Here is a 17,160-nt window from a genome sequence, read left to right as displayed (position 1 = left end):
TTCACTTTGTACCAGTTATCTCTAGTCTAGTCATAATATTGCTTTATCTTAAGCCATGGAAATCTTGAGCCTGTATCTTGCTTCTGCCAGGAGTTATAGGATACTATAAACTAAGTAGCCACTTCAACTGTCTTGGCTAGGTCAGCATCTCAGATTCAGATTTATCTCGTTTCTAGTCCAAGGCAACCAGCATATGAATGTACTGCAATTAGTATTTGCCATCTGAGCAACCACTGTCCACTTGCATGCTTAAAACAGTATTCAGAATTCCCAACTCAAAATGTGCTCACCTTTGTGGGTGAGTAAAAACAGAGATATGATTCTCAGACAATTTCCCTACTTTCTTTGACCTAATTAATGCATTCAAAAATAGATTTTATTTAGGATTTTGTTGTTCTGCAGTACCTAGTATAATGCACTGTTAGAAGTAAAGTCTCATTAAATATATTAAAACAGGTATAATATTCTTAATCTGAGAAAACACATGATTTATGGTAATTCTTTATAATTCAAACCTTTCTGAAAGGTTTCCTACCCTTTGACCAGAACTTGATCAATCAGTCTTTTGGAACTGAGTGTACATTAGAAAAGTCCTAGAGTATGAGTTGTTGCCCCACTTTGTAGAAATTCCATTTATTCTATGACTATTCACATTTTTAATATCCTGATCAATATGTGATCCAGATCAACAGGACTAAAATCTATGAAAATAAACTATCATTTTGAACTTTTTAAAAATAGATAATAAGGATTTGTTACATGCAACTTCCATCTATATGCACGACTTTATTTTTGGAAGCCTGAGCCATCTATAATATAAGCAGGGCTAAACAAGGCAGCTGGTGATTTCATTTCATTTTAGTCAGAAACCTAACAGGCATTATGGCAGCAGAGGTAGCTGCTCTGGTCTTAAATGCAGATGAACTGTTTGCAATCTTTATTATTCATAATGGTTGCTCAGTGTCCTCTGGTAGATCAGGAAGCTGTGTCTCACCCTAATCACTGAAGTAATGAAAGGAGATACCCGCAGCAAGGACTGCAACTGCAACTGCTGCAATCACACCTACAAGTAAAACAAACACAAAACAAATGGAAATGGGATGAGCAAAAGAAAGGCTTAACTGATCCTAGGCTCTGAAATGTAGGCAACCAATGAGCCTAAACAACAAGATACACCTGCATAAACACATATGCTTACACACACAACACATATATTAAAAGCCAGCTAAGTCTTATGAGGAAAATACAGCAATAAATTGAATAGATGGCAAAGGCTGGACCAGTAATCATGTACTTTGCCACTTATCAAAACCTTCAAGGAAAAAAAAGTATTTCTCTTACACACATGTGCACTCACATACATCTGAGAGGAAAATTCACACATACTTTTTTTTTTTTTTAAGAAAGATTTTATTTATTTATTTGACAGAGACCACAAGTAGGCAGAGAGGCAGGCAGAGAGAGAAGAAGGGAAGCAGGCTCCCTGCTGAGCTGAGAGCCCAATGCCCTGAAATCACAAGGCTTTAACCCACTGAGCCACTCAGGTGCCCCTCACACATACTTTAAAAGGTTTCTATAAATATTCACACTGACATTCCAGCTAGCTTAAACCAAAAGACAGTCCCAATGGGGGGTGGGTCTCAAACAGGACAAGGCAAAGTCATTTGTGTAACTATTCAAACTAAAAAACGCAGATTCTACCATTATAAACTCTAAGAATTAGTAAGTTTGTGTTGGTAACTTCCAGTTTTACTTATTTTCTCCTGATAATTTTAAGTTAACCAAAACAAAACCGACAGAGCAGTCCAGACACAGACATACACATACAAATGCACTTCAGTACCAAGAATTTAGGTAATAATCTAATAAGTACCAAGAAAGATCTTCTGACTTTCAGTCAAAAGTCTTAATGCTTATAAAGCATTTCTCAAACCGGCATTCCACTTAACAGTCTACATTTTCTTTAACCAGTAAGTCTGAACAACGTTAAAGTGATTGCCACGCTTCTTGGAGCCTTTATAATTCAAAGCTCATTACGAATTTCCATACTTGAATTTGACTTTTTTCATAGAACATGTATCAAAATCTTCTACAACAGCAGTTCTTCAAAGAACACCAATCTGGAAGGCATTGGTCCAATTATAATAACTGATTCCTGAAACTCTTTTTTCTTGCAAAAACACAAAAAGTGGGGTGCCTTGGTGGGTGGCTAAGTTGTTAAGCATCCAAATCTTGATTTTGGCTGAGGTCGTGATTTCAGGTTTGTGAGATCAAGCCCTCTGCACTGGATGTGGAGCCTGCTTAAGATTCTGTCTATCCCTCTGCTCCTTCTACCCTCTCTAAAAACAAACACACCAACAAAAATAATAGGAACTGTCATGTTTGAGGGCAACTGCAATAATGCATTATTTATGAATCTTTCCATCTCTTCTATCTCCAGAGTCTTGCACTTTCCATAATACTCAATAAATATGGGCTTAATCTAGCACATCTAAGAAAGCAAAATGTAATGGAAATAATTTTAAAATAATGAGAAAACTCAAATCCAAAGTACCATCTTTTCAATTTTGTAAGAGATATTAAATACCTATGTTTTGCTGAATTTTCAATATTACTGTAGCTTTAATTGGTTGTTTTGGTTGTTCATCATCTGTGTTGTCCAATGAAGCTTCGGTATTCACAGAATAACTCATACAAGCTACAAGAGGATAACAACAATCAATCCTAAATAAAATGAGTTTTTAAAAAGAACATCATAAGGAACATATACAGTGAGCTCCATTTTCCTTCAATTTGACTTTTTTACAACACAATTAATTTGCTCATTATCAAATGTAGGTGAATTAAACTTCATGGAATATGTGTAGATAAATAAATGGAATAAATGTAGGTGAATTAAATTTCATGGAACAATTTTTTAAATACTGTTATATAGTTTTATAACTGACTGAAACCAAAGAGCTAAAGAGCTAGCTATGGGAGATAATAACAAATATAGTAAACAAATAATAACAAATATAGTAGATAGATAATTATGGATTATATAGATAAAATAATTAAAGACAGTTATGGATAATAGCAAACACAGTAAACAAGAAATTTGTTTACCATATGGTAGTAAAAATAAACTGATACCAAAAATCAAACCAGATATGAGCAGGGTAACCTTCATTCTTAATTGGAATTAATTTCTATCATCCTTTTTGATGGCTTGACAGTAATTTCAAAATAATTATATATTAATATTAAAAGTGGGGATTAGCAACTGCCCTGTGGGCCAGACTTTATGTGCCCCATAAAGCCTAAAATATTTACCATTTGGCCCTATACAGAAAAAGTTTGCTGACTGGCTCTAACCTGAAATTTGAAATATAGTAGTCCCCCCACTAATATGCAGTTTCAGATACCTGCAGTCAATTGTAGTCCAGCAGCAGATGATCCCACTTCTGACACAACGTCAGAAGGTCAACAATGCCCTAATGCTACATCACAATGCCTGTATCATTCACCTCATTTCATCTCATTATGAGACATTTTATCACGTCACCTCATCAGAAGAGGGGTGAGTATAAATACAATCAGATATTTTGAGGGAAAAAGCATATTCACATACCTTTTATCTACTTTTTATTGTTATAACTTCTATTTTATTTTTAAGTTATTGTTTTTAATCTCTTACCATGTCTAATTTATAAATTAAACTTTATTACAGGTTTGCATATCTAGGAAAAAGCATGGTATATTGAGTTCACAGTATATAGAAAGGTACTATCTGTAGTTTCAGGCAACCATTGGGGTTCTTGGAATTTATCCTCTGAATATAAGGGGGCCAACTGTATACAAGCAAAATATGATCATAAATTTGACCTTAAAACAACTCAACATTAAACAAGACAACAACCTTATCTCATTTTACAGATGGAAAATAAAACCTGGAAAGTTAAGTTCATATTTGAGGGTCATAGGTGGCAGACTGAGAATTCAAATACAAGTTCTCTTTCTGTTTCATTATGCTGGTAATAATTTATGTAGATTAGCTTAGCTGAATTTATTTAACACTGATTAAAAGTGATTGAACTAAAAACATCCTTAGATAGACCAGTGGTTTTCTTTTCTTTTTTTTTTTTTTTTTTCCCCCTAGTGCTAAAGAATCTGACAGAAAATCCCAGCATTAAAACAGAATTATGCTGGCTAAAGCAAGAACAGAGGGCTCCTCAAGCCAGACTCCATTCCCTCAGAAGTGGTAATCAAATGCTGTTTTACAGAACTCTAGGGAGCTGTCTGAAAGCATTTACTCCATGTTGATCCTTCTATTTACAGAGAAGAGAACCACAGAGTGAGCGACAGTAAATGCTACTATTTAAATTCAAAGTAAAAGAGCTTATTGGTTGGATTTAAAATGTTCTTATAGACATCTCTGCATTTCAATATAACTTGCAAGTATGATACATAAACTTATTGAAACACGTATCTGTGGTACCAAAATGGATGAAAGAAAAAGAAAAAATGCCTAATTTTTATCAATTTCCCATGAATAAAAGTTTACTGTGATTTTCAGAAATCATCTTTAGTAACTACCTCATTAGAATCTGGGGTATGACCATTTCTTTTTCCCCTCTTCAAGCATATGATGAAAGTACTTTAAAAACAAAACCCTTTGCTCTTTTTTTCCCTCCCAAATCATATTGGTTGCAAAGGCCAAATATTTTTATTATGAACTATCTCTAGAACCAATCAGTCTTCTGTATTTCCATAGATTCTAATTTTCTTAAGGACTATAACACCTTAGTTCTAGATTACATTAACCTTACCAGCTTCATATTTCCCCTAACTTTATATATAGAACAAAAAGTTGAATGAATAATACAGTTTTATTCATGTTAACACACACATAATTTTGGTTTTTCCATTAGTAAATATCAGTACCAAAAAACTTTTTGGGGGGACACTATAATCTTTATATCAGACAACAAATGCAGATAAAAATAATGGATGAAGCATGAATTACACCTATTTGTTATAGGATCTCTTTTTTTTAATTGAGTACTTGTATTTAAAGAGCACAAAATGGTTTTGTCATGATATATTACTTATACATTTAATATTGAATTGTTATATATGAAAGTCATGCTCTAGTATGCCAAATGTTCTGCACAAGTAATTTACTTCTATAAAAAAGACATTTCATTGCTCTATTTTCATTTTTAATCTGTCATACAAAATCATACTGATTTGATACAAATCAGATAATTTTACTGAAGCAGAGCATTTTTTCAAGGATGACTAAGATGTTGTCATAAATATTTATTTATGTCTGTTTTTGGTGGGAGCTCCTGGGATTTTAATTCAAATTTAAATGCAAATAACATATGATTCAATAGGAAATTAGATCTTAAGCATTCCTTAAAACCAGGTAATTTTCACTTCAGACAAGCCCCAAATTAATCATGTCAGAAAGTAACCTTTTTGAGCAACTGTCAACAAAAGAGAAAACAAGAGCAATAACGAATGAATGCTAAATTGTAAATGGGTTCAATTTCATGATAGTTGATAGTTAGGCAAGACTATTTAGATGCTTAAAATACAATGTGAGGACTTGAACTCCTTAGTTGTCTTCTTTCCCATCCCTGAATACTGAAGCAGTGAGATTTCACTATACTAAGTGATTTAGTCATAAAAATACATGTTCATTATTTTCTTTATAATTAAATTGTCAATGTTTAACCAAACAACAAACAACAATATAAATTTGTTATAAATAAATAAATTGTTATAAATAAATAAAAAAACAACAAAAATAAATTAGTTCTGTTATCAAGACAGAATTGACAAAGTTTCACCAGATTTTAAAGTTGTGTCTTCAAATTTTTAGCTGATACTGTAGATAAAGTGCATCTGAATTATTAACTTTATATCTAGTAGGAGATGACCAATGTATCTAAGAAATTTTAAAACCATAGTTACCTCTCACCTTAAGTGAGTCATTTTGACAAACAAATTGTTCTTCATCCCTTAAGTCATTTAAAAGTATGTTATTTTAAGGTACTTACCTGACAAAATATGTATTTCAAACATAGCAACTACTTGGCAAATATATTACAGAACAGAAATAATTAAGCAACAATCAGCAGATAATAGCATCAAATACTTAGAAAATAAGCCAGATTCTTATAACAAGTTAATAACCCTAAATGTATAGATACGAATTGATTTCATTTTTTGAACTTGAACATCTGAACTTCACCTTTTATAGGGTATTATATATGAAAATCCTAATTTCAAATATGTAGGAAAATCAACACATACTATAAAATATTATTTTTATAGTTTAATGTTAATATTTTTATTATAATTCAGAAAGTTCATTATTTAGAAGTTTGATAATACTGGTTAATATCACCTTACAGTTATGTATCTCTTTTTGTTTAGAAAGTATTTTCCCTAATATTTGTACTAAATTCTCTTAACCTCAAGAGAAGTTGGGGTCCAAAGGTGACTTAAAGTTACCCAGATGTAGGTAGCATACCTGGACTCAGTTAAAATACTATCTTCTTAAAATCCATAAAATAATGCATCTAATATTTTTGAGTAAATAAATAAATACTAATTAACAATCCATTTGTTTTATTACTAACAAAATAATATATTTTTGAGTAATTAATGAATGAGTAAAGAAGTGAATGAGTAAGTGAATATAATTCTAAACAAATAGGATGTTATGAAAAATCACTTAATTTTTCTCTTAAAATGTGTTTTTACCCTAAAAAATATGCTAATTACTCAATCATTCCTTCTAATTCAACAAATACTTGAAAAAGCAAAACTAATACAATTCTACACATGTCATATGCTTGGTCGCAATACAACTGATGCCAGTGTTCAATTCCTGAAAAGCCTAGAGTTACTTTTACTGTATTCATCCTTCAAAATGAACTCAAATGTCACCTGCTCTCAGAAACTTTCTCTAATCCTATATAAGGATAATCCCTGTGCTAAACATTCTGATAATTCTGTTCATCCCTCTACTACAGAACTAATCACCTAATTTAGAGTAACCCATTTTTCTGTACTTCTTTCTATACTGTGAACTTCGTGAGAGTCAGGACTGTATATTTCATCTTTAGAACCCTAATGCTTAATACATAATAGGCAATCAAAAATAGTAATCAATCACTCACTCAGATGGGATTTATTTAAGTTTCAAAAACAGGGAAGAGTCCTTAAAGAAGCATACTTAACATAATGAAGTAGTACCTTCAATACATCATATAATACTAGAAAAATACATAATCTAGAGATCATAAGTTTGATACAGCATACATTCAAGTATATACACCTAAACTTTCCACAAATTGCTGTGTTGTCTCCTTTGTGTTTGTAATATTAAACTCTTCCTATTCAGTTTATCTAAGTCTATACTAGATTACCAGCATAAAAAAAAGACAGAAAATAATTTTAAAATATAGTGTGAAATATATAAATAAGTCCCAATATTAAAAACTTAGAAAAATCAAAATCCACAAAAAAGATTAATGAACATTTATGTATCATCTAAGATTAAAAAGTGGGTTTTAAATACCTCAGTTACTAGCTCATACTAATACTTAACATGGTACGGTGTTAATGATAAAGCTTACTGAAGGAAAGGTGCAAAACAGGATTAAAATATATTTAGTATATATATAAATGATAAAAACAATTTATTAGAGAGTGGCATTAAAATTTGATAATAATAACCAAGAAGTATATTACCTTGGTTATAAATAAATCTTTTAATTATTTGCAAGGATATTTCAAAGAATTCCAAGAACCATTCAAAACTATGGAGCTTTTAATATATCTGGGATTATCCACTGAATACAGAGCATTAATTTATACAACAGACATCTACTTTTCAATTAAAGTGAAACATAATGCAGTAATAATAAATAATGAGAAAATGGAAACAGTTTGCTAAAACTGAAAATAGTAATGTTAAAATCTGGTTACTGTAGATTGTTATTGCTAACCTACAGTAAAAATATTTTCTTCTCATTGAATAATTAACAAAATCACTGGAAACTTTAAGGTTTTAATCATTAATGTTAAGTTCTTACTTTTATGACCTTAACAACATGCTCTGCATAATTAACAGTGCATACATATTTTATCTTCCAAATCAGGAAAGGAAATTTCCTTTTGGAAAATTTGATTTTTACCTATTACATTGCCTTGAACAGAGCAAATGCTTAATAAATAAGTAATAGACATACTAAATCCTATAAACTAAAATTAATAAGTTTAGTGCTGCATACTGTAATATGTTTTAAATGTTCTATGTTCCTTATAATGTTCTCAATTATATCACCATAGAGCTGTGACTATCACACCCTTTTTAAATGTTCATGTTCAGTTACAAACCTTAAAAACCTTGTCTGGCTAGATTTAAACTTTACAATTTTTCAAGCATAAAATAAGTGACAAAAAGATGTACTATAGGGGCGCCTGGGTGGCTCAGTGGGTTAGGGCCTCTGCCTTCGGCTCAGGTCATGATCTCAGGGTCCTGGGATCGAGCCCCACATCGGGCTCTCTGCTCAGCGGGGAGCCTGCTTCCTCCTCTCTCTCTGCTTGCTTGTGCTCTCTCTTTCTCAAATAACTGAATAAATAAAATCTTAAAAAAAAAAAAAGATGTACTATAATTTCCAAAAAATGATCTATTTAGTATGTATCAGTCAATTATTAACAAATATTTAAGAATACCTGTCATGTTTGAGGTATGGAGCTCAGATAGAGAGATAAACATTCTAGGTACATATTATCAAAAATCTGACAGGGGTGTTTGGGTGGCTCAGGCACTTAAGCATCTGCCTTTAGCTCAGGGCATCGTCACAGTGTCCTAAGATGGAGCCCTGCAGATTGGGCTCCATGCTCAGTGGGAAGCCTGCTTCTCCCTCTCCTCCCCACTCCTACGCTCTCTCACCATCTCTGTCATTATCTCTCAAATAAGTAAATAATATCTTAAAAAAATACATAAGATCTAAATGAAATCTCTCTCTCCTTACACTTTTATATCTAATTTTTAAAGTAAGCTACAAAAGATAGTCAAAAAATTTTAAAGTTGTAAGTTGTGAATGGGTCAAGTTTTGTATACAGTGCTACCCTTTAATCTTTCATGAATGTAATACACACTAAAAGTGACAAGTAATTCAAAAAGAATATGAAAACCATCTATTATGATAACAGATCCAAGATTCTTACCAAGAAGTGAGAAATTATACTGACAGAAGGAAGATGAAATTAAACCAGGATAATGTATCATTCATTTAAGTCAAAAAAATTCTTGAATGATGCAATGAAGATGGCCATGCTAAAATAAATATCTAGAGCATGGAAGGTAGTAGTTCTATAGTTCGTGTTGGTTAGGTCCCACTGAAAGGAACTGTTAGAAAAAAGCAGACTCTAGAACAAAATTGCTTAAGTTTAAATTCTAACTCCACCATTTACTAGCTGTGTAACCCAAGAAAAATTACTTGACCTTACTGAGACTCAATTCTCTCATCTGGAAAATGGGGCTAAGAATATTATAAGAATAAGAAGATTATTATAAGAATTGAGTGATTTAGTATTTGTAAGGTTCTTAAAACAGTGCCTATACATAGTAGATTCTATATAAACAATAGCTAATAATATTATTAGAGTATTAGATTGAATTCAGGGTAATGCCTTTCAAGAGAGACAAACCAAAGTATATTTAAAGAAATAGTTTTTAGGGGCACCTGGGTGGCTCAGTGGGTTAAGCCACTGCCTTCGGCTCAGGTCATGATCTCAGGGTCCTGGAATCGAGTCCCGCATCGGGCTCTCTGCTCAGCAGGGAGCCTGCTTCCCTCTCTCTCTGCTTGCCTCTCTGTCTACTGTGACCTCTCTTTGTCAAATAAATAAATGAAATCTTAAAAAAAAAAAAAGGGTTTTTAATCTTTCTTAGATCACCAACCCTTTAATAGCTATAGAACTCTATCCAGAAAAAATTATATCATTACTTTTAAGTGGTCTGTGGACCTCCTGAAAGCAAGCTATGATCCCAAAGGTTATGGGTAGCGCAGTTTTAAAATTCCTAATCTATAAGAAGACAAATAAGGTGGTAAGAAAGAATGAGGTCTGATAAGTATAACAAAGAGACCAGTTAAAGGACTATACAAATATTTGACTTCAACATACTTAGAGCATGATAGTTGTCCTCAAATTGAAAGCATGGCCTCAATAAAAAAGTACTCAGCTCCAGATTACTGAATAAGGTGTTAGTTATAGGAAGGAAGACTAGCATTCAGAATAAGGAAGAATACAGTCTAAGTCCCCATCTCCTAGGAATAAAGATTTCAATGTTAAAGAAAATGAACTAGATTAACTCTAATGATCTCATGTAAAATTCATTCGGATTATCAACAACAGAATGGGTCAAAAACTACTGGTAGGCACTAGAGACAAAAGTGAAGAAAATAATCAAAAATCGCTATCCTGATGACTCTACATCTGGTTGGCCGAGATCGTGTGGCCACTAATCTGGGAAAACATTTTTCAGAAAGCAGCAAACATGTTTAGCAGTTTACTTTCAAAGTATCTATCAGTTAGGGAATATACTATAGCTATCTCTTAAAAAATAATAGTTTTTTTAAATAAAAATTTTCACTGGTAGTTGAGTGGCCTTTGAGGCCTGTGTGAAGAGAATGGTCAGTGTAGTTTGTTGGAATGGGGCACCTGGGTGTCTCAGTGGGTTAAAGTCTTTGCCTTCGGCTCAGGTCACGATCCTGGAGTCCTGGGATGGAGCCCTGCATCGGGCTCTCTGCTCATCAGGGAGCCTGCTTCCCCCATCTCTCTCTGCCTGTCTCTCTGCCTACTTGTGATCTCTGTCTGTCAAATAAATAAAATGTTTAAATAATAATAATAATAATAGTTTTTTAACACAGTTGCTGTTTTAACAGCAGATACTGAGCAATTTTAAATATTTTTTTTTCTTTAAAACAAGCTTACTGTTCCACAGCATAATTAACACAAATTGGAGTTGCTGGAAAAAAAAAACAAAAAAACAAACTCACTAGTCTCAAACTAACCTAAGATTTTACTGACAGACTTGATATTCGCCAACGAAATACTTACTTATTATTGTAACAACAGTATTCTGATTCAAATACTCTTATGGTGGGAAGCAGGAATTAGTTAAATCACAGAAGAATAATTAAGAAATCAGAAAAGACTTAAATATTGCTATATTCAAATTTTATAAACTTCCATATTCAAAAACCTAAAGACTTTCTACTATGATAGCAGAAATTTTAAATTTGATGAACAGCTACATACTCAGTATTTACTGATACTTGCAAATAATTACTTTTAACACATATTTATAAATGTTGCAGGAAGTCTGTCATAAACTTACACACTTATTTATGGGTATGTTTTCATAACCTGCTTTCACTAGATACATAACAAAAGGAAAGCAACACAAAACAAAATAAAAGCAGCCTTCTAAATAGAATGTAAAGTCAAATGTGAAAGTGATGGTTAGGAGGAGAAACTGTTACATAATTAGATAGTATGGCAAAACTATGCTCTATAATAATAATCTTGATCTAATGTTTGGAACTGCCAATTTCAGCTTGGTATCCCAATTATATGAAGGGGTAAGAAAATAAAGCCCACTAGTATTGAAGAGATGTCTAATAAACTGTTTAAAAATGCTTAACGGGGGCGCCTGGGTGGCTCAGTGGGTTAAAGCCTCTGCCTTCAGCTCAGGTCATGATCCCAGGGTCCTGGGATCAAGCCCCACATCGGGCTCTCAGCTCAGCAGGGAGTCTGTTTCCTCCTCTCTCTCTGCCTGCCTCTCTGCCTACTTGTGATCTCTGTCTGTCAAATAAATAAATAAAATATTAAAAAAAAAATAAAAAAATAAAAATGCTTAACGAAGTGATTAAGATAGTGAATTTTAAGAAAACTTCTTACAATAAAAGAAATACCTAAAAGCTATGTATTTCATTTAAAGCTGAACTTATTTTATGAAGATCTACTTGCTAGGCTTAGAAAAACCTTAAGCAACTTAAATATGGTAGAATTTTCCCAGAAAACACTGACTGTATGTTTCTATCCGTAGAAATTAAACAGACACATTTTTAAATGCCTCAAAAATATTAAACAGAACTAATGTTAAAGAAATCTAAAGACAAACTAGATGTCTTAAAGGTCATCTAGCAAAAGTCTAATCAGGTTCTTAAGTAACATCATATAATTACCTGTGTTTATTTCCTCTGCAATTTCCAAATCTTCTATTTGAATCATATGATCTAACATCTCTATAAAATGGTCTCTCATTTCTTCAGCTGACTCATCACCAAATTTATAATCACATAACATTACAGTGGATCCTGGAATGGGGACGAAAACTCGGTGAGGGAGGATATGAAACTCTTTTTCAGAATCTGAAAGGAGAAGGAACATTATCAATATTTAGATAGGTCTGTAACTAGCATCCATGATATATTTGTATATCAAATAAATATTAATAAAAATAAAACCTAAAAGGCCTTTTCATGTCTTAATTGATCAGACATAGAACTGCTCTTGCTGAATTCTGCTCTCAATACCCCTGGCCTCTGTAAGGGACTAAATGATACTCCTATGAAATATAAACTTAACCACTGCCTTAATGTGAGGATATTGTTATGAAGGAATACCTGGGAGAATTTTGTCCCTGGTCTCAGAAATTGTTGTTTTTCTTGTTTAACGGTATAAGCACTGCATTTTATAAATACTTCTCTTCTTCATGCAAGTTTAGAGTCAAATTAGTGGCCCACCTATGTCAAATGTATAGGACAATTTAATAACATTCCTTTTGCTCTAATCTTACTGCTGACTTCATCTTACAGATCGAGCCCCCTATATCAAGCACGTGTAAGACATCAAGATATATGTTTTCTATACTACTCTTACTACTAACTCCATCCTGCTTCTTTTTCATTTTCCTCTTGCCTTGTTCTTATTGCTAATATTTTTTATCTTGCTAAATTGTAATACCTTTCTGTAAACAGCCTTAAAGTATCCTTAGAAAAAATAATCTGAAACTAAATAAACAATAAGTGTTTCATTCTTTGAATACTCACAAAATAAAATACAGTATTTCCCCCAACTTCTAACATTGTCACTGCTCTACATAAACACGTAATTATTGTTTGGTTCAAAACCTTCATCCTACTGAACGATTAACAAAGAGATTTTGTGTAAAGAATCACCTCTTTCAGCAATGGGTATGATTAAGTTGCCAATGAAAGATCAAGTAGAAAACCGGGGCTCACTTTAAACGCAATCTACATTTCCTTGTCAAACTAGTGGTAGTTCTACACAATTACACACAGAAGATGACGAAGAATTCCTTAAGTGTCACAGAAAATGCTATGACTTAAATTATGTGTTCCTGCCAGATTCTGCTTGTCATAGGAGAACTGGGAGAAGAATTTTACTCTTTGACCAGACTGCCTCCTAGCTATAAAATTATATTACTGCAATTTTTACTGTAGCATGTACATTGTCCACCCATTGAAATTAGGAATGCATTATTTTACTTTGGTCTATAGTTTCTTAAAAAAGGTTAAGTTCAAAACTTTCAAAGATGGCTATAATATTAGTATATGTAATTGGCATGCAAAATTTTAAAACTATTTCAAAGTGCATTATTCTATTCTAGTTTTCCTGAAAAAGAAACAGATATGCTTGATATGAAATCAAATGTTAAAGCAGTGTTGCAATAACTTTACTCACTGAAAAAAAGAACTTATAATTTTTTAAGTTAAAAAGTTAAATTACCCATTTAGTAGCTAAATAAAATCAAGTTTTCTGGTTGATCTGAGGCTAAAAATGAGAAGATCTTATTAAAAAAAAACAAAAACAAAAAAACAAAACAAAAAGAAATTCCTCCTAAAGCATTCTAAGAAACTTTAGGAATATTCCCACAGCAGAGCATCTAGTTAAACACTACCTGAGTAAGTTCAAAACAGAGAAAAAAATTCAAGGTAATGTAAGAATTGTTTTTTTATGCTTAGGAACAGAATCCTAACTCATACTGGAGTATTATAGAAAATTGTGTAGAATAGTTGGTACCGGAGTTGATTCTTGAAGGATAAATAGACATTTGTATGAAACAAAGAGAAGTGCCATCCAGAGAGCAAAAGCATGACCAAAGGCAAAGAGGAATACAATTATGTTCTCAAAGGACAAATGGTATGGATGGATATGAATACAGGAATGGAAGAAGGTAAGAGTCCTCAATTTTCACAATGAGGAGGTCATCTGCTGAGAGTAAGTTGGACAAGATTAAATGCAGGCTAGAAGCTCTGGAATACTTAAGGGGAATCTGAGAAGAAGACCATAATAAGCTAAGGGATAACTGGACTTCTTACATTTTTATTGTCACTGGATAGCCAGAATTCAGATTATGTTTATTTTAAAGATTAGGAATGTTAAGTTAATATGCCCTTTGCAGAATTCCTTAGGCATGCAAAAATACTCTAGTTCAGATTAATTTCATGGCATACGTTCTACATTTTACCATATAACAAATCTATAAAATCTTACCAGTATAGAAGAAAGGTGACCCAAGTAAAATAAAGACCAAATCTAAAATCTAACAACTTGGTATACATATGTTCAACTTCAAATTTTACGTTTGTTTCTATTATTACACTTGCAATTTATTCTTTTATCTTGATATCTTAAGATCAACTAGCATGTTGCTGAAATAATTCTATTACTAAAGTTTAAAAATATATGTATTTATATTTGCTTTCTTTTTGAAATATAATGCTACACTTTCCCAAAATTAAAATTAGGAAATTTTAAAGACAACTATCAAGTAAGTCTCATTCTTTATCATCTCCAATATAATAGTAACTACCACTTACTAAACATATAGCTTACCAATTTGTACTAGGGGCTTTACAAACATCATCCTTTTAAATTTCACAACCTCAGAGTATCTACTGTAATCCCTGTTTTCTAAGTAAGGCAATGGATACTTGGATAGACTAAATCATTGGTCTAAAGCGACCTTGCTAGTTGCAGGGTAGACGTAGAAACCAACCAAGTATGTTAGTCATTATTTATTTTTTTTAAAGATTTTATTTATTTGACAGACAGAGATCACAAGTAGGCAGAGAGGCAGGCAGAGAGACAGGGGGAAGCAAGTTCCCTGCTGAGCAGAAAGGCCTATGTGGAGCTCGATCCCAGGACCCTGGGATCACGACCTGAGCCGAAGGCAGAGGCTTTATTTAACCCACTGAGCCACCCAGGTGCCCCATTCCAACAAACTACACTGACCATTCTCTTCACACAGGCCTCAAAGGCCACTTTTTTTATTTAAAAAAAATTTTCGGGTAAGATTAGATGATAACCTTAATTTCTAATACATCAAATTTAATGTATAAGTGTCACAACTGTGATACTTATATCACAGAGCTGTGAGAAGTAATTGTATTGCTTGAACATCAGCAAAAATTTAAAAATACTAGCTCACTCAATATAAAATAATACCAAGATAGTCATACAATACCATTTTACTAAGCACCGTTAAATGGAACAGAGTATTGAACTAATGTGTGTAATAGGGAGTACAGTGCCATGTCTCTGAGAATCCTAAAATTCACAGTTCAGTTGTAGCACATACTGTTGCTCAGTAAGTGAAGTAATGTTGAACACCACAAAAAGTTACCACATATGCAAAGTTAAGTACTAAAAACAAGGCCACCCTGTCATGAGGATGATAAGATGAATGGGTGACTGACCAGGTTTTACAGACTTCCCAAAACAAAAATCTCAATCTAATTGCTGCATGTAAGATTCAAATTCATGTCTCAGAAAAACTATATATTATTAGTAAATGGAGCTTCAGAGTTATTTGTGAGTACAGGAAGGACAAATGTTAAATCTGGCAATTATACTAATCTATCACACTAGAAACATAAAAAAGATTATGATTAGTCCACCAAGCCTAATATACTATCTATCGATATAGGTAACAAGAAGTTAATTCTACAGTTACACAGAGTTTTTCTTATTAACATAAAAATATTCCCTTAACAAGCTAATGTGTATGTTTCAATTATGTACATATTCAATTGTGAATTGCAAGTGCACTCAAACCTGACTGGTAGGAAGGCAGAGAAAAATGTGTAACTTCCAGAAGCATACTCAGTATTATAATTGTGTTTTTGAGTAAAAAAATTATTATTAATACAAATTATAGAAATGGTATAGTTTACACATCTCAAAATGGAATAATATAAAAGGTTAAAACACCATAGCCCAGGCTTTTTAAAACCTAATAAAGTATTAGAGTAATAGTGAGTATATAAATTAGTACTCAAAAAAATTTAGTATGAATAGAGAGATCAGTTCCATATATGCCACAATTTATAACTCTTAAAATTTATTATAAATACTTAAACTAATAAATATATTTTGAATAATGTTTTTTAAAATCTCAGATTTAATTAAAAATATTAGCTTTAAAATGTTAATAAAAGGATGCCTGGATGGCTTAGTTTAAGTGGCTGCCCTCGGCTCACATCATGATCTCAAAGTCCTGAGATTAAGGCCCACATCAGGCCCCCTCCCTGCTCAGTGGGAAGCCTGCTTCTCCTTCTGCTGCTCCCCCCGTTGTGCTCTCCTCTCTCCCTCAAATAAATAAAATCTGGCAGAAATTTATGCAGAATTTTTTTAAAAATCCTCCCTGAGGCTGTTAAATGTTGACAAATTTGTTATTATATGGGTTCCAAACATTTTTTTTGGATGGCAATTGAAAAACTAAGAAAATTCATTCTCATTCACTAAGAAAAGTAAAGATGCCATATTGTCATAAAAAATAGATCTGGGTAGTTACAAAAGATGACGTGATGTATCTATTATATTTTGACATCCTATTACTCTAGCAATTGAATACACGTAAAAAATGTTCTTAATTTTATACTCATAACTTTTTTTTCTGGTATTTCATTCAAAAGCAGATCTTCAAATAGCATTTCACAACGATCTGCAACTGTATTCAATATATCTCTCTTCATTGCCTATGAAAAAACAAAACAAATTACAGTAAGAAATAAAACCCATTACTTTAGATTTATTTTATTACCACCCTCACCCAAC

The 17,160-nt window shown here is 32.5% G+C and overlaps 1 protein-coding gene across 1 annotated transcript in view; it reads right to left on the bottom strand.

The window, feature by feature from the left end:
* Positions 1-766: 766 nt before the first annotated feature.
* Positions 767-17,160, bottom strand: part of ODR4 (odr-4 GPCR localization factor homolog) — a 37,783-nt gene continuing 21,389 nt past the window's right edge. Inside the window, exons 11-14 of the mRNA XM_082704071.1 lie at positions 16,993-17,081; positions 12,261-12,448; positions 2,588-2,698; positions 767-1,063 (exon numbers count right to left, since the gene is read on the bottom strand). Coding sequence (XP_082560197.1) covers positions 996-1,063; positions 2,588-2,698; positions 12,261-12,448; positions 16,993-17,081 — 456 coding nt within the window. The 3' untranslated portion in view covers positions 767-995. The remainder of the gene's footprint in view (positions 1,064-2,587; positions 2,699-12,260; positions 12,449-16,992; positions 17,082-17,160) is intronic.

The sequence above is a fragment of the Mustela nivalis genome (genome assembly GCF_964662115.1).
Source record: "Mustela nivalis genome assembly, chromosome: 16".
Classification (NCBI taxonomy): domain Eukaryota; kingdom Metazoa; phylum Chordata; class Mammalia; order Carnivora; family Mustelidae; genus Mustela; species Mustela nivalis.
This window is presented reverse-complemented; position numbering and strand designations above follow the sequence as displayed.